The 17,024-nt window shown below is 26.6% G+C and overlaps 3 protein-coding genes across 9 annotated transcripts in view; 2 read left to right on the forward strand and 1 right to left on the reverse strand.

The window, feature by feature from the left end:
- LOC127291008 (thrombospondin type-1 domain-containing protein 4) overlaps positions 1 to 14,612 on the forward strand; it is a 14,683-nt gene extending 71 nt beyond the window's left edge. The window contains exons 2-23 of one of the 3 annotated variants that reach the window (XR_007844523.1): positions 1,580 to 1,698; positions 2,140 to 2,395; positions 5,467 to 5,611; positions 8,918 to 8,990; positions 9,450 to 9,592; positions 9,932 to 10,034; positions 10,184 to 10,286; positions 10,366 to 10,535; positions 10,628 to 10,832; positions 10,913 to 11,079; positions 11,143 to 11,248; positions 11,318 to 11,384; positions 11,528 to 11,733; positions 11,810 to 11,939; positions 12,092 to 12,344; positions 12,429 to 12,602; positions 12,682 to 12,840; positions 12,938 to 13,114; positions 13,190 to 13,355; positions 13,462 to 13,599; positions 13,779 to 13,918; positions 14,487 to 14,612. Coding sequence is in view for 1 of the 3 variants with exons in the window: in XM_051319889.1 (XP_051175846.1) it covers positions 5,487 to 5,611; positions 8,918 to 8,990; positions 9,450 to 9,592; positions 9,932 to 10,034; positions 10,184 to 10,286; positions 10,366 to 10,535; positions 10,628 to 10,832; positions 10,913 to 11,079; positions 11,143 to 11,248; positions 11,318 to 11,384; positions 11,528 to 11,733; positions 11,810 to 11,939; positions 12,092 to 12,344; positions 12,429 to 12,602; positions 12,682 to 12,840; positions 12,938 to 13,114; positions 13,190 to 13,355; positions 13,462 to 13,577 (2,643 nt within the window). In the remaining 2 variants the exon portion in view is untranslated. Of the gene's footprint in view, positions 1 to 1,579; positions 1,699 to 2,139; positions 2,396 to 4,188; positions 4,303 to 4,923; positions 5,183 to 5,466; positions 5,612 to 8,917; positions 8,991 to 9,449; positions 9,593 to 9,931; positions 10,035 to 10,183; positions 10,287 to 10,365; positions 10,536 to 10,627; positions 10,833 to 10,912; positions 11,080 to 11,142; positions 11,249 to 11,317; positions 11,385 to 11,527; positions 11,734 to 11,809; positions 11,940 to 12,091; positions 12,345 to 12,428; positions 12,603 to 12,681; positions 12,841 to 12,937; positions 13,115 to 13,189; positions 13,356 to 13,461; positions 13,634 to 13,778; positions 13,919 to 14,486 lie in introns of those variants that run through there. The other 2 variants (XR_007844524.1, XM_051319889.1) reach the window with 2 other exon arrangements.
- LOC127291026 (39S ribosomal protein L34, mitochondrial) overlaps positions 1 to 17,024 on the reverse strand; it is a 456,612-nt gene that overhangs the window by 251,012 nt on the left and 188,576 nt on the right. For 2 of the 3 annotated variants that reach the window (XM_051319916.1, XM_051319915.1), the window contains exons 2-3: positions 420 to 490; positions 41 to 325 (exon numbers count right to left, since the gene is read on the reverse strand). In XM_051319916.1, the coding sequence (XP_051175873.1) occupies positions 85 to 325; positions 420 to 460 (282 nt within the window). In that variant the 5' untranslated portion in view covers positions 461 to 490 and the 3' untranslated portion in view covers positions 41 to 84. Of the gene's footprint in view, positions 1 to 40; positions 326 to 419; positions 584 to 17,024 lie in introns of those variants that run through there. The other variant, XM_051319914.1, reaches the window with a different exon arrangement.
- LOC127291016 (heterogeneous nuclear ribonucleoprotein L) overlaps positions 14,650 to 17,024 on the forward strand; it is an 83,425-nt gene continuing 81,050 nt past the window's right edge. For 2 of the 3 annotated variants that reach the window (XM_051319899.1, XM_051319900.1), the window contains exon 1: positions 14,650 to 14,879. In XM_051319899.1, the coding sequence (XP_051175856.1) occupies positions 14,817 to 14,879 (63 nt within the window). In that variant the 5' untranslated portion in view covers positions 14,650 to 14,816. Of the gene's footprint in view, positions 14,880 to 15,075; positions 15,514 to 17,024 lie in introns of those variants that run through there. The other variant, XM_051319901.1, reaches the window with a different exon arrangement.

A 17,024-nucleotide genomic window follows, 5' to 3' on the forward strand; every position in this document is an offset into this window, starting at 1 on the left:
TAAAAATAAAAAAATAGCGGGAAAAAAATTATAGAAAATATTTATACAAATTAGAATATTTTTATTAGAGAACTAATGTAATAATTAATGAGACAAGACATGACAACCTCTTAATATTCTTCTCATAATAATTTTTCTTCCTGAAAGTGTTGACATTCTTGTTTTCCATCCGTGTTTTCGAATTCTTTGAACTTCATTTGGACGTGGAAAATAATTTCTTGTTTTATTTCTAATTGACATTACATTGCAGCCTCCGTTTATTAATTGATTGGATAATGAAGGCGTAGCATTTACCGATGATATCACTTGCCTTCCTAGCATTGATCTATAAATTATATTACAAAATATATTAAAAATTGTCTTAGAAATAAAAAATAGATAATTGTTTTTATAAACAAAATTTATTCACAAATACTTACGGAACGGCATTAAAAAGAGAAGTCGCTAGTCTTCCAAACATTTTTCTTTCAATTCTCTGTTAATTACAAAAAGTAATAATAACTATATTTTGATAACAAATTTAAGGTTATTTTCAAAGGTTAGGTTATTTGCGGTTCTTAACTTCCGGTTTGCGCGCGCATTTCAAATTTTCGCGCCACAATTTAAATATTATTTTAAATATTGGACAAATTTTTTTTCTAATGTGTTCGCAAATTTTATTTTTGAAATACCCTCACTTCTGTAGACCCCGTTTTTTCTAACGGAAAATATTAGTTAAATTTTATCCACCCCAAGTGTTTGACGTAGTGATAACAGTGATAACAATTCCAGGTAATATTTTATATAGGTAATTTAATAGTAATATATAATATAAATGTGTCTTAATTAATTGGCCATAAATCTCATTCTTGAATTATTACATTTCTTTTGAAACGAGATGGGTGGGGTTTTAAAACAAATGTATATTTGATCAGGCACCCGCTACACACTGTCAATATGACAGTTGACAAGGCACAGGATGTTGCTTTTCCGCCGAAGAGCTTCATATGTGCGGCACTCCCTCGCCATAGAAATGAGTTCAATCGCCTTTTAGAAGTATTAGTATATCAATACTATTTATCACAACCATTCATAGTTCGTCGATTGAGCTGTATCTTCCAGCACATATTCGATATGTATATATGTATATAATTATAATGCTTACTATTTTATTATGAAAGACTTTCTATACCTGTATATATTTATTTCAATCTGATATTTCCATTCGTAATATTTTGATTTTGTATCTCTTGAATTTAAATAGAAATTCTTCAATTGACTAATTATTACATAATTTCTTTTTTTTATTATTTGCACAGTTAACCAAAAAGTTAGTTAAACGTTAACCTTCACAATGAAGTTCGTCATTTCGGTCCATTTCCCAGTAATATAATCCCTTGGTTATTATAAATTACTAAAACCCATTTAATTGGGAGAATTTAATCAATTAGTTACATATTTAATTAATTATCAGTTAAAGTTTGCATTAATTAGCAAATTTTTTTACTTGTATATTTTGAGGTTATGTTTTTTTAGAATTTTTTTAATATTCTTTTTTCGAAAATATACACTTGTTTAATTTAAATTTATTTAATTTCAGAGTGAGAATTTTCACACGGATTGGAGAAAAAGTACATATAAAGAAAAGGAAAAAAAATTGATCAGATATATAATTGTCGTCAAGGAAGAAATATTGATATGTCAATGACACACTACTTGGTAATATGCTTTTAAAAGATTAATTGTACTTCTTGTATACCGATATCTTAGAATGGCATCGGCCTCGTTTTAGTGCATATATTCATATAGGCTTTACAAAAATGTTAATGGTGTTACTTATATATACATATATACATCATGTCGCAATATCCGAGGGACGTGGCGTGACGCCTTCTTCATCGGGAAGTATATAGTATATCCCATTGTAGAAGAATTTTTTTCCTCCGTGGGGTGTATCGCATGGTCAGGATGATTCTCTAAACTCCTTTAACATTAAACCCTCCTTCTCCTTCATACAGTTACATAAACAAGTCACACTCCATGAATTTATCCATTTTAGATTATCTTATTTTGAAATTATTCATTTTTAATAATTTGTAATTTAATTTATTTGTTTTAAAATTATAATTTCACATTTTGTTAATGAGTCGTTTTTTTTAGGGAGAAGAAATTACAGAAAATGAGAAAATTATGATGAAAGGACGTTTTTTGAAAAAAGGTGGCGTTAAATTATCAAAAAAAAAAAAAAAAAATGATCGCCTAGTTAGAAGGCGTGAAAACATCGGTGTAATCAGCTCTGAAAACAAGAGGATTTCCAATAGTGTCTTCTTACTTCTCGCGCTTATATCTTCAGATCATGATAGGAGCTAAAGGAGACGCGAGCGTATATCCCTTCCCTTACTGCCACACAAAAAAGGTAATTACTGTTATTTTATCGAAAACTGTAATGCTCTCGCTTAAAGCCGCTCTACTTATGCGTATTATCTTTCTAAAGTTTCTGTGTGCCTGATCTTGGGGCGCAATCGTTTTCAAGCATCATTATAAAATTGCTTTGCCAAATGAAATGCCCCGCGCACTCTTTTAAAATATGAAATTTATTGCACAAATCAAAAACTGCCTTGTAAAATTCTTACTTCACGTCACATGAATATAAAAAAAAATTATTAAATTATATCCTTTATACATCGTATTTATAAATTACATATTTTCAAAAAATATTCTCTTAACAATATACTTGAATAATTTATTAATCTTATAATAAGTCAATATTTATTTATTTGAATTGGAAAAATTGGATAAATTTGATGTCTTGTAATTTTATTTATTTTTTTTTAAATATGAAGAAACCTTTTGTTATTTTATATATGAGAACGCGCTACCCCTTTAAGAGAAACTTGTAATTTGGATACTGACCCGTAATTTGGATTTACTTTTTTTTTTTTATTATAATCTTTGTTAGGCATATACGATCTCTCTTGAAGAATATGATCTCTTTGGTAAATGGATCTTCTTCAATGAAGACTTTAACGATTTTATATTCCTTCGGGTAATAATCATCGCGTGACTATATATAATGAGTTAATTAATTTTCAAAATAATTTTTAAATGTTTTATAAGAGACAAATTTCTTTTTTAAACATGATGGGAATTAAATTTATTATTTATAATATAACATTTATTGTGATTGTCTGTATATCTATAAAAAGAACAAAATTCATTTATTGATATGAATTTTGTTCTTTTTCGAATTAAAAATGGATGATTAATATTTAATTTGCTTTTTCTACTATAAAATTAAAGAGCTCTGGTTTGATATTATTTTTTCACTCAAAAATTGGGTAATTGCCCTAAATTGATTGTATATAATTAAAATTGCAACTGTTTGAATGGATTTTTTTTACTTTAAAAATTTATTCCAATCGATTGGACATTCTTTTTTCAGTTAAAAATGAAAAATACTCTCAACCTACATTTTGTTTTGTATTTAAAATTGAAAATATTCGATACATAAGTCACTTTTGTCTGACTCGATATACTTTTTTTCACTGAAAATGGAAAATTGAAAATGTCTGACTTGACGTACTTTTTCCACTTAAACATGAAAAACTTGTTCCATTTGACGTTTCTTTTCTACTTAAAACTAAAAGTTTGCTAAAACTTTGTTTTAACTTTTTTTTGCTTGAAATTTTTATAAAAAATATAAATAATAAAAATAAATTTTAATATTTTTTTTTTTTATAAAATAGTTTAATTCTTTTTTACATAACGATTGTTTATTACTTGAGAATATTAATAAATATAGTATAAAAATAGTAAATATTAGTAAAAAAAAATTTACATTTATTTAAATAACATTTAGTTATTTAAAATATTTTTATTTTATTTATACTTAAAACTAAATTAATATTATTCAAAATTAAAATTTTTTTTCTAAAATTTTCAAGACGTTATTTTCAAATCTCAAACTTTTTGAATTTGTAGTATTGACAAAAAGAGTTTAAAAAATGGAAATCGAAGAAGTTTATTGTAGAATGTAGATATATAAAGTTAAATTGAAGGAATTTTGGTTATCGAAAAAAGTATAAGCCAATTTTTTTTTGGGTGAAATGAAAGAACATCTTCTGTACTTGCGCACTATATATAGATATAGAAAATGTACATTACACCCTGGCTCTCCCACTTTTACTGCTATCACTGCAGTTACAACAGTCTTCGAGTGCACACGAAGTCAGGGTAGCTCCGGATTCGGTCCAGTTTCCTCAAAAAGTTTCTCATTTTCCCACCCTTTATTATAAATTAATAAAAAAAATTTTAAATTTATCTGTAGGTATAACTAGAGAAAAATTTGTTTTCTTTTTTAAATATCAGGAAATTTTTGAGAAAATAAAAATTTACGCTGAAAAGGAAAGTTTTATTAAGGGGATTTTAAAAAAATTACAGTATTGTTAAGTAGTAATAGTTTTTTATTTTAAAAAAAAATGTTTTTTATTGGCAAATATTTGATTTAAATTAAATTAATTTTGATAAGTAAAAATATACTTTTGATGTTAAAATAAATTTGAATTAAACTTTTAGTTGAGTTATTCTATTTCAATGTACTTCAGTTAAATTCATTTTAATTAACTTATTTAAATTACATTTTTTAATTTAGTTAAATTATTTTTTTTTTAATTGATTTAATTCATTTTATTTAGTTAATTCAAATTTGATTGAATTAATTTCGTTCAATGATTGAATTAATTTGATTAAATTACGTTTATTTTAATTAGTTTAAATTAATTACACATCATTTAATGATATTTTCCTTTTCAAGTATTTTATAATCTTGTAAAAAATTCAATAACCAAAAAAGCCAAATGTTTCGTACTCTTTAAAGAATTGTATAGAATATTGTTAATTTAAAGAAGGACGTGTACGTTACGTTACGATTAATTTGATTTTTAGTTACGGTTTTAGTTAACAATTACTTTGTGACAAGTTGCATTTTATAATGCATTTGCTCTTGGGATTTCATAGCCAATGGCTTTTTGAGTGTCAATGTCAGTGTTTCTCTTGTTACGTATTTTCTAATATAAAAATTGAACTTTTGGATTATTATTTTGTGTTTGTTAAATAGTGTTGTTTTTAAATGGGAAAAATTGCAAAATTTTTATAAACTATTTTCACAAATGGTTCATTTTAAAAACATCACGTAAAACGTTTGGTAAGCTAAAGAGATAATAATTTCTATTAATATTATAATAGTTATTACTTATAATAATTAAGTTATTAATGAGGATTAATTAGAAATTAATTTCCAGAAGATTTTCTTCGAGACAAAATATTTTATTTCACTTTTTAATTAATTGCTGTAGCTTAATCATTTTTGAAGTAATTTAATTGTTTTTATTATATTAATAATTTAATTATTAATTTGCATAAGAATATTTTTTTAAAATGTATTTTGATTTACAATTCTTTTTATTTGACAAAACAATTTTGTTTTAGGATGAAAAACTGAAGAAATCATGGATTTTCTTAGAAGCTTAGGAAATAAGAAGCTTTCTTCTTTTATCTTCATGGAAACTTTAAGATGTTCACGAAAGAGGAAAAGAGGACGAAATCTATTTTGCGTGTGGTCCCTTTATTATTGGTGAGTTTTTATCTTCAACTTCAATTTCTATATTAAAATAAATATCTATTGTAAATCAAATATTTTTCATAAATTGAAATTTAACTTAAGTTAAAAAATATTTTATAAATTAAGAAAGTAAATTTTTTAATTTAATCATTATTAATTAGAATAACAATAATTTTGAATGTAATAAATGATTTGTAAATTATAAAGGTAGACATTGATTTTGTGCACGTATGATTGAGCACAGAGTGAATTATTACAGGAACGAGAAGAAAAAAAAAATAAGTAAAATAAAAATGTAGACAGCCGAGCAGAACAGAACGAGTGTCACGTTATATGTCTCTGTGTGCATTAAAGCATATTAAAGGCTTCTGTTCTGCAGAAGCACCAATCGTTTTAAATTTTAATCTCTCAGTTTGATTCGATTGGCTTTTTGAATTTCGAGCAAGAATTTCATTTCCTGACACAGTAACGCGAGAACATATTTTTATTTTACAGGCATGTTTCTTATATTTTTTCACACGAAATTAAAAAAAAAAAATACGTAAGAAAAAAATATGAGATAATTTTTATATAATCCGATCCATAATTCTGCGTCAGTATTTGAAGTTAATATTTGTAAAATTGGACTAAATTGAGGACCACCGATCAACATGAAATTATATATTACATATTTTTGCATTAAATCCTGAGCTCTTTCCGCGAGCGATAACTTAAGTAAATCTTTTATTATCGAATTATTGTGTATTCGGTAAGTCACTTTTTATGTTGTTATCGAGTTTGCATTCAAGGGATAAAGACCCTTTTCGACCGCGGATGAGTGATTGATCGATTGACTATAAGACGACATATGCCTGTGTGTTTGTGTTCACAATATCAATTTTACACATGTTGTGCTTCACACGTATATAACAGGATCTTAAGATATACAATGGTCTTTAAACAAAGGGTTCTTTCTATATTTAAAAAAGATTCTAAATTTGTGAAAAAAAAATTACAATTTAATTTATTTTATCGGATTTCTATTTTAATTTTCTTATTTATTATTTGTTTATTAAATAAAATTAATAATTCTTTAGTATTGATAAAATGAATTTCGAGAAAATGTATTTTTAAAAATATTTTTAATTAAATTATTAAAGTCGAGTTTAAGATTATTGAAAGAAATCTTATAAATAGTCAAGAGCAGTAGCTACTCAAGCACTTAATTTTATGATAAGGGAAGATTACATGACAGACCATCGTTTCAAAAACATTAAGATACCTACTTCTATTTCCTGCTTCTATTAAAAAAAAGTTTTCCTTATATAATACTTTCTAGGTCTATAAAACATTGATTTACATTAAATTTCAATTTATGAAAAATATATTTCTTTTGTAAGAAATATTTTAACATTATTTTTTATAAATATTTACAAAATATTTTACGAAATTTTAAAGAACTTTATTTTTTAAACTATTTTAATTATTTGTTATTACATAAATTAATTAATATACGTTAAATTTTGAGAGTTATCGAGAAATTCAATAGAAATATAATCTTAACGGTCACAGTGATATCGCCCATATAATGAATTAATTATTTTTATGGATGTCAATCATAAAAGAGAGACCGGAAAGTGGTCAGAATTTCACACCTTTCATTTTATAATCTTAAATCCAAGTAAGGGACATTTATTACTTGCGTATGCAAAGAAAAAAAGCGACTAAACACATATTCTTTTTTTCAATTATTTTTTAAATACTTAAATGATTTCATTTCTTTAATTTTAATAAATTATCATTTGTCATAATTTTCATTTTAAAAAAATGATGTAAAGTTAAAAATTTGATTCAATATTACAAAATTTGTTAAATCGATTCATCGCCGAGATTAAATCTTTATATATATATTGTAAAATTATAAGCATTTGGAGGATGTGCGGAGAAGAGTTAAAGATTTGTTTTCAAAAGAAAAATAATAATAATAAAAAAAGAAAAGATTCACTTTACTTCGACGATTAAGGTAAACCTGTAATTATTAAAAACGTGTAGCTTCTCCGAAATTTACCGGAGGCTGCGGGGATAAACACGCGAATACTCGTTGTATACACGCATCGCAGAACGTGACTGCCCACCTATATCGTTTTATAAGATTTATTTTATGTTAATTTATTATGTTTACTTTCAGCTACTGGACATTTAGTTTCATTTATCGTTCAATATTTCTCATAGAGAATTTTTTTTTTGAACATTTTTTTTTATAGAGAATACGATTAATAAAAAAATTTCTTCTAAATCGAATAAATATACTTTAAAGAAAACGAATTCAAGGGCCAAGGGCAAAATATATAAAGAGTCAGTGAACTTTCAAATTTTTTTTTCTGGATGTATGTTTCACATCATATACGCACCGGTGACCGGTCGACTAATGACCAACCAACTCATTCAATCGCGGTTCGCTTCATGACATCTCCAAACAATACTCTTGATTATCGTCAAACCCATCCTAGTATATTTACTATTGCTTGACTGATTAATATATTTTCAGCGTCTAGTTCACAAAAATACAATAATTAATTCGTTAAGATTGTTTCTCAAGTAGTATTTTAATTACTTCATTTATAGTCGAATTTTTTAAAATTCTAATTATATTAATAAAATTGTTCTTTTTTTTAATTTAATTCTTTTGTGATTTACTTATTATTTAATTCGATATTTAATTTACCCTCGCGTAACAAAAGAAAAAAAAAAGTACATAAAAATTCAATAAAATAAAAATTTTGAAGTATTTTCTAGGCGTGGTGATGCGTGAAGAAAAGTGCCCCTGAATTCCACGGTCGGTATCGATATCGTAAATTGACTGACAGTATGTCTAAATAAACTGATGGGCATTCATTTGTTCGAACAATAATTTCCGGTTTTATAGGAAAGTGTTGGATTATTTCCTGATGTATAACGATTATAAATTCTAAAATAATTCTCATTTCATTGTAATAATTAGTTTAAAAATTAATATTTGCCTTCGTCTTTGTAAAAAATATTAAAAATTTTCCTCGCGTACTGTCATTAATTAATTTAACATAATTTATTGTTTATTCATTATTTATACAACATGATTATATTTATGCTTGAAAATCATGATGAGAGGAGACCGGTTTTTAATAATTAGATAATAAAGACGTGTATATATATATATAGTTAATTTTTTCAGAATTATAATTTCATGGAAGCCTTCGGTTATTTTGAACGAAACGTGCACGAAAGCTCTTTTTTTTTGTTTGTTTTGTCATTAATTATGAATGTTTGGAAAAAATTGTAATGGAAAATTTATTTTTTCAGGTTACTGATGCTGATTGTAAGCCCACAATTTCCAATAGCTTATTGTTCACGAAGGGATGATGTTTATCTAAATGTGAGTATTTTTCGTTTATTTTTTTGTTTAAAAAAAGTATTTGAAATTAATAACATAAAATTAATAAAAAAAAATTAATTAATAATTCTTGAGAGAGATATTTATCAAAAATGACAATTCTTTTTACTAGAGAAAAAAAAATTCACTTCTTGTTGAGATGTTAATTTAAAGTGGTTTCTTTGATGTATCTGCTATAAGGATGTCACTTACGTGACACTTTGATAAGGATTTCTTAAGCCCTAGGCAAGGGATTTATTATATTTAGTATTTTTGTTTGTGCTACATTTTAATAGGCTTGAAATATTAATTTTCTTTTTCTATTAAAATTTTGTTACAAGTTACAATCAATTAGTAACTAAAGATCTCAGTTAATTACTAAATTATATTTAAAGATTAAGAGGAAAATGATAAAATTGACAAAAGGAAAAGAATTTTAAATGTAACGAAATTATATTTCAGAGCAATGATGTGTCTCAAAATTCTGGATTCATTCGAAATAATAGAATGAAAGGTAATTGGGGCTCTTGGGGTCCTTGGAGTAAATGTTCTAGACCTTGTGGAACAGGAGTTGAGTCGCAAATTCGTGAATGTGTACCAATTGGGTAATGTATACTTATTATGACTCATTCCAAAATAAAATAAGATTTTTAGCATATAAAAAAAAATAATCTTTTTTTGTCTGTTTTAATTTTAAAAAACGAAAACATATTTTTTAAGAAAATATAAATTAATAAAACATTAAAATAAGTACTAATATAATTTAAAATCTTAAATTTACATCAATGCAATAATAAAAAAAAGTAAATAAAAATCCCTCTATATGAGGAAGCAATTATTAAAAGTATATAATGTCAACGTCGTTTAATAATGAAGATTAATGATTCTGAGTATTTATAAAATAGATGTCATCACTTTTGTTAATTCGCTTTTATCTCTTGTAGAAAGCAATTACGGAAGAGGAACATTATGGGCCATAACGATACAATCAGCGCCCGTCCCAGTTGTGTCGGGATATACAAGCGATACCACATCTGCAATACCCAGGTAAATTCAATTCACACTTGGACAAATATATAAATAGTATTTTATATGAGCCAATAACATATATATATAAGTCTCTAAAACCTATTCACGATACGGTTCATTATTTTTCTGATTGACAACATATATTATTCTTTTTTTTTCTTTTGCAGGATTGTCCTAATTTTTATCCAGACGTGAGGACACATCATTGCTCGAAATACAATGGAAAATTATATAAAGGACGAATTTTCGCTTGGGAACCATTTCTAGATGGTAAATATTAATTTATTTTTTAAATACTAGAATCGAAGAATATTTTTATAAACAATTTTTTTTTAAAATAATTTTACAGCGCCTAATTCTTGTGCTCTAAATTGTCGGGCAATTGGAGAACGATTTTATGCAACTCTCGAGCCCTTGGTTCCTGATGGAACTTATTGTCGTCCGAATTTTCTTTTACCAACTGTTCCCATTTTTAAGAGAAACACTGATCAATGGTTGTGCGTCGCTGGACATTGTAAGGTAAACAAATAATAATTAATATAATAATTTTTATTCTTTTATATTTGCAATTACAAAATTTTAATATTTCTGTACTTTTTTTTTTTAAATAGTCGGTAGGTTGCGATGGAATAATAGATTCTGGATTAGTCGTTAATTCTTGTGGTATTTGCGGTGTCGATGATAAAGATTGTGAATGGTTCGAAGGTTCTTTTGTTGAGCCAATTTTACCAAAAGGATACCATTTTGTTGTTACAATTCCAAAAGGTGCAATGTCTATAAATATTTCTGAATTTCGTGCCAGTGAAAATTTAATAGGTTAGTTGTTATTAATAAATTAATATTAAAGAATTCTAATTTGTTGAAGAAGAAAAATTGAAAAAAATATTTTTTTGCAGCTTTAAAAGATGAAAATGGCGAATACATCACAAATGGTCCTTGGTCTTTGAGTCCCAGTGGAATTTACAATGTGGCTGGTACTTCTTTGTTATATGAAAGAGGAAGCGAAAATAAAGTTGAATATATTCAAGCTGCTGGTCCTTTAAATGAATCCTTACGTGTAGAGGTAAATAATTTTATTGTTTTTTTTTTAAATTTATTTCTCTCTTTAAAATGTATTCATTTTTAGATTTGGACCCATCATCCTAATCCTGGAATTATGTATAAATACACTTTATCAAAAACAGTTCCTGAAAATATTTTTATCACTTCACCGCCACCTATTGATCTTCCAGGTATGTTTTATTATTATCGTCATTTAGTGATTAATATTTATTTTCTGTATTTAAAAACTAATGTTTCAGGTTCACTGAGTCTCAACGAAATTCCCAATCCTACGGTCGAGGGGATTTTCAAAACTACAACTGAAAGGTAATTAATATTTAAAGTTAATTAACGATTAAATAAATATAATCTTAAATATTTAATTAAAAATGAATTTAGTTCTAATTTTTTAATCATATTTTAAGTCTAATTATTAGTACTTGTAAAATAATTTTAATAATTTATTGTAGAATACGCAGCTCACCATTAATAATTCCAACTCAACGAGTAAATGAAATTGAAAAAAGAACAAGAGAATTAAATGTCGAAAGAACAAGTATTCCGCCAACAACTTCCATGGCTGGTGATCAACCAAATTCAAAAGTAAAAAGACGAAGAAGAAAATTTATTTGGAAACTTTCAACATTTTCCTCGTGTTCGAAACCTTGCGGAGGAGGTAAGATATATTTATTTAAAAAAATGTTATTGACATTAGAATCAATTTTTTAAAAATAATTTTAATTTTTTCCCAGGATTTCAAAGAGCAATTTTTCGATGTTTTCGAAGAAGCACCGATGAAATTGTTGACGAACGTAAATGTCGAAATATCACAAAACCTGTGGGACCATCTGCAAGATGTAATGATCGTCCCTGTGCTGCTAGGTAATATTTAAATTTATTTAATCAAAGAAAAAGAAAACTTATATTAAATGTTTTTTAAACATAATTTATTGAATTAAAATACATTAATAAATCGATAATTGAAATCTATCTGTTAATTTAATATTAAAAAGAAAAAACAAATTCGATTTTAGATGGAGAGCCGAATCATGGAGTGAATGTTCAGTAACATGTGGTTCTGGAGTTCGAACACGAAAAGTGGAATGTGTTCAAAAATTAAATTCCCAATTGACAGTTCGTGTCGCTGCTGGAACTTGTATTCAACCACCAGATTTAGGTACTTGGGAAGTTTGTCAATTGCCACCTTGTCAAACTTTTGTGCCAGAGATAAGACACATGAATCCATCTCCAGTACCACCAAAATGGGAAGTCGGTTTATGGAGTCCGGTAAGATTTTTTAATTGATTTGCTAAAAAATTTTTAGGTTTTAAATTCTTTTTTTTATTTATAATTTTAAAAATCTTTTTTCAGTGTTCAGTGACTTGTGGTCAGGGGACAAGAATTCGAAATGTAACTTGTGTATCAACCAACGAATTATGTTTATCAAAAAATAAACCAAAAGCTGAAGAATTTTGCGAAGCTGACTCTTGTCCTCTTGTTGCGCCATCGAAAGGAATTTGGCTTTTTTCTGAATGGTCGTCTAAGGTATTTAGAAATTTATTAACATTTTTAATAATTAATATTAATTATTGATTAATTTTTTTAATTGTTAATCTTGTTTCAGTGTTCAACAGAGTGTGGTTCGGGAATTGAGACAAGACGAATTATTTGCAGTCATGAAAATAAAACACATTGCAATTCTGAATTGAAACCTTTAGAAGAACGACAGTGTTTAGGAACTGCATGCAATAAAACATTTTGGTTCACAAGCCCTTGGACAGAGGTTAATATTTTAATTAATTTTTAAAAAAATAGAAATGAATTTTATTTGAAATATGTTTTTTCTAATGGAATTTAATTTTTCTTAAAAATATTTTTAGTGCTCAGCAACATGTGGCGTTGGAATTCGAAAACGAGAAGTCGTATGTGCTTTCAAAATTAGAGATGAATTAACAATATCATCTGACAGTGCATGTAATTTTGAGAAACCACTTCAAGAGGAATTATGTACAATGAATCCTTGTTCTGCAGAATGGTTCACTTCGGATTGGACTGAGGTTAATTATATTCTTTTTTTTTCATTTCTATTTTACTATATTATTGTTATTATAAAAGATTTTTTTTCTTTATAGTGTTCCGTAACTTGTGGAAATGGTATTCGAACACGTGTAGTTCGTTGTATTTCTAACGGAAGTGAGATAAATGATTGTATTGAATCATCAAAACCTCGAGATAAACGTCTTTGCATTGGCGAATTTTGTAGGAAATCGGAATTTTCTACTGAGAGCCCTACAAAAAGTAAGAAAACCGTTTTTGCTCCCATTTAATTGTTTTATGTAATATCAATTATTGATCATTTAATTTGTTTATAATTAATTGTTAAATATCTTTTTCTAAAATTCAGATGGAAAAGACGCTGAAAATTGCACAGATGAATATCCTTATTGTGAGTTAGTTTTAAAGGCCGATTTGTGTCGCATTAAATACTATAATCACTCATGTTGTGGCTGCCATTCATAATTATTGAAATAAACATATTCAAGTAAGAAATTTTTACAATAAGAAATTAAATACAAAAAAAAATTAAATACAAAAAAAAATTATATTTAGTTTAAAAAAACTACAATAATTAAATTAAATTTACTACACAAGTTTAAAAGAAAAGAAAAAAAAAATTCTTTTCTTCATATAATGACACAATATTTTTTTTTTATTTTTCAGTTATTTATTTAAGAATCGACGACTCAAGAATCGATTAATTTTTTTTTAATAGTATTTACTATTATTTAAAAAAAAATAAATATTTTTCTATGATACACATTACCAGTTGAAGATTGAAGATGGCGATTTATTCATCGTAGGTAAGTGAGATATTAAATTAAAATATTTACTTTTGAAATAAAAAAAAAGAATTCAATCATTAACATTAGTGATTAAATTGAAAATTAAAATTTTTAATGATAAAATAATAAATTTAATTTTAATTTCTTCATTATCGACGAAAGGTTAGATATAAATAAAAGTGGGTTAATTAACTGATAAAAAAATACAATTTTCAACACTAAAAATATAGATTTACTTTTTTTATAATTAACAACAATCTTAAATAATAATTAATTAAATTTATTCTATTAAATTTAACATTAATAATTATTAAGTTCTCATTTACAACTTTAAAAAAAAGTTAAATAAAAATTAATAATTTATTTACTTATTCGTAATTTATTTGCAAAGTTTTCTAAGAATAAACAAAGAAAATTATTTTATAATTATTTAAACATTTTAAATTTTACCGCGAAAAATTTCAACTTTCCTAATGGCGGCAAATTAAAATAATTTTTTAATCTGAATCATTTATTTAAAATATTTGTACAATCTGTGTATTTCAAAATTGTTTATTAATAATTTTTTTATTTTATTTTTTTCTAGAATACACAAAATATTGAAAAAAGAAAATTACATTTAAATAATGTTTTTGAACGAATGGAATGAAGGTGGCTGCAAGTCGCGAACAAGTAGTTAGTTCTCCATTTCGCCGCCAGATGGTTAATGTCGCTGAAGTGCATGTAAGTCTGATTGTGCAGTTTCCCTGAAGCCGCTCACGCGTTCGTTTGTTCGTGAGTTCGTCGTGTTTATTGCTCCGTTAATTGTTTTGTCCCCCCAAAATATAACTCGTGTGTTCTTCTTCCTCGTTCAGGAATCGTAACCCTTTGTCGTTGAATCTTTCATTGAAGTTGCTTTTGGTGATTGAACACGAGGATGGCGTTCAATGGAGATGGTCCTCATTCGAAAAGACAACGGTTGGAGGAATCCGGACATAGGGTAAGTGTTGATTTTGTCATTAATATATAATAGATAATTGATAATTTGAACAAGTAAATTTGTTACATGTGCCGTTTAATAGTATTATGATTTACGATAACGCAACTTTGCACGCCATCATTTTTTCACTCATGAACAGTTTGCGCTCCTGCAACACACGCCGCGCGGTTCAAACTGAGCAGTGCATAGTCGCCATTTATCCCTTTGCTGTTCACTATCAATCTACTGATATCTTGCTGTTGAATTGATGAAATATCAAATATCAAAGCTTATAAATGAGTTATTTAGACTCGTTGTGAATGACGATTTTTGTGTCAAGTTTCATATCGTGGACAATCAGTGCGCGTTTTTCTCTTGCCTCGACAACCTGTTATCTGCGAGGTGGTCGCGTCAAATATTGATTATTTCGTGAAAGCCGGCTGCGGCCGACGCCGCTGAGATCGGTGGGTTCTCTTTTAGACGTTGGTTGCATATTTCGGAAAAAATAAAAGCTGTAAAAAACGATTCGTTCGCCGTACCATCTTGAGGTCAATGACCTCTTCACAAGGGAATCCGTCTTGAGTTTCTTTTTCCACGGATCTTAACCTTTAGCTATGGTATGGCAGGATCTAGCTTTGTTTCCAGCAAAGATAGAGTAAGTGTGTTTTTTTTTTTACAAAGAACATTTTTTATATTTGTTTATAACGGTTCTTTACTCTAGTAAAGGGTAGTGTTGTGTTAATTATATTTCTATAAGTGACAATTATCAATAAGTCTTTTGACCTCGAAAAGGGAGTGTTCGTTTTTTGTTGTGACATAACCTATAAAGTTACTCCATTTTTGTTTGTTTTTTTTTTTATTTCTTTTGACGTCTTCTGTTTTAGGACTGTTCTTTGTTTTATTTCAGGTGATTTTTTATTGGTTCGAAAGTAGGTTAGGGATATTTTTTAGCTTATGGGTTTATAAAATCTTGATCAATATTTTGTTAATCATTTTTAGTGAAACAGTTACATTTCTTTATTTACTAATTAGTGAAGTTTACGATTAAGGAATTTATTCGATCTTGTTTACAGTTAATTAATCAATGAAATTTCGATTTCGTCAGTGGTGTTTATAATTAGTAAATTAAGTAAAGTTTCGTGCAGAATTTTGTTTTAAAAGAAAATTTTTGTCAATGTGATTAATTTTGGTGACATAGTTTCTATCTTTAGTTAAATATCGACTTTGCAAGTTCTTCAAGTTTGCTCTTTGCATATACGTAAATATACAACGAATTGCAGATATATATACTAAACTCTTGAGAGTTCCGGAAAAATATTTTTGTTGATTTTACAATTTGGTCTCTATAAAGTTATAATCGTATATGCAATCAGTAAATGTATATCAATTCTACTTTGACAAATATAATTCTTATTGATTTAAATATAAATATTTAAATACACAGATTACTTTATATTAAAAAAGCAATATAAATATTTGTTTATTTAAAATTAATTGCATTATTGATTATAATAATTGTTAAATAATTTCTTGTTCACAATTATTATTTTTAAGTTTTGCTATATTTGATCTCATTGCTAATGAATTTATTCCAATTTTCTGCTTGAAAAGTAATCAAATATATTCTGTTTATTTAAGCAATTTGCAGCTTCACAACAGTTTTGAATAAACGAGATATGAAATACCTCTCGAATATATATATGGACAAACATTTGAGGTACATAATCTCTGAATTGCATCCAAAGTTTGTTGCACTTTCGAAAAAGATTAATGTTATTTACATTGTTTCATTATTATTAATAAAAAGTGGGATTACAATAAGAGAATATTAATTAAATTACAATAAAAAAAAAAATACACGTATATTTGTCAAAAGTATTTTACGAATGAAGAGCAATCCGGGTTCACAGTTTTGATTAAATGTACTCAAGGGTTAAAGAGATAGCGTCTCGGTTCAAGACACATCTTGAAAGCCATTGTTCTTCAAAGAGAAAATCTGAGGAGATTATACTAGAGTTCGCGAGAAATTGAATTGTCTGTCTGATTGAGATTACAGTTCCGACTTTAATATAGTTCGGTTAACAGACCTTGATGGAATCTGGATTGCTTTACTAACTTTACAATATTTCTTCTTTTTTTTGTTTTGTTTGTCCTTCATTAATGTCG

Source organism: Leptopilina boulardi, unplaced genomic scaffold (genome assembly GCF_019393585.1).
Source record: "Leptopilina boulardi isolate dan_hultmark-lab unplaced genomic scaffold, ZJU_Lbou_2.1 LbouV2_123, whole genome shotgun sequence".
NCBI classification, from domain to species: Eukaryota; Metazoa; Arthropoda; class Insecta; order Hymenoptera; family Figitidae; genus Leptopilina; species Leptopilina boulardi.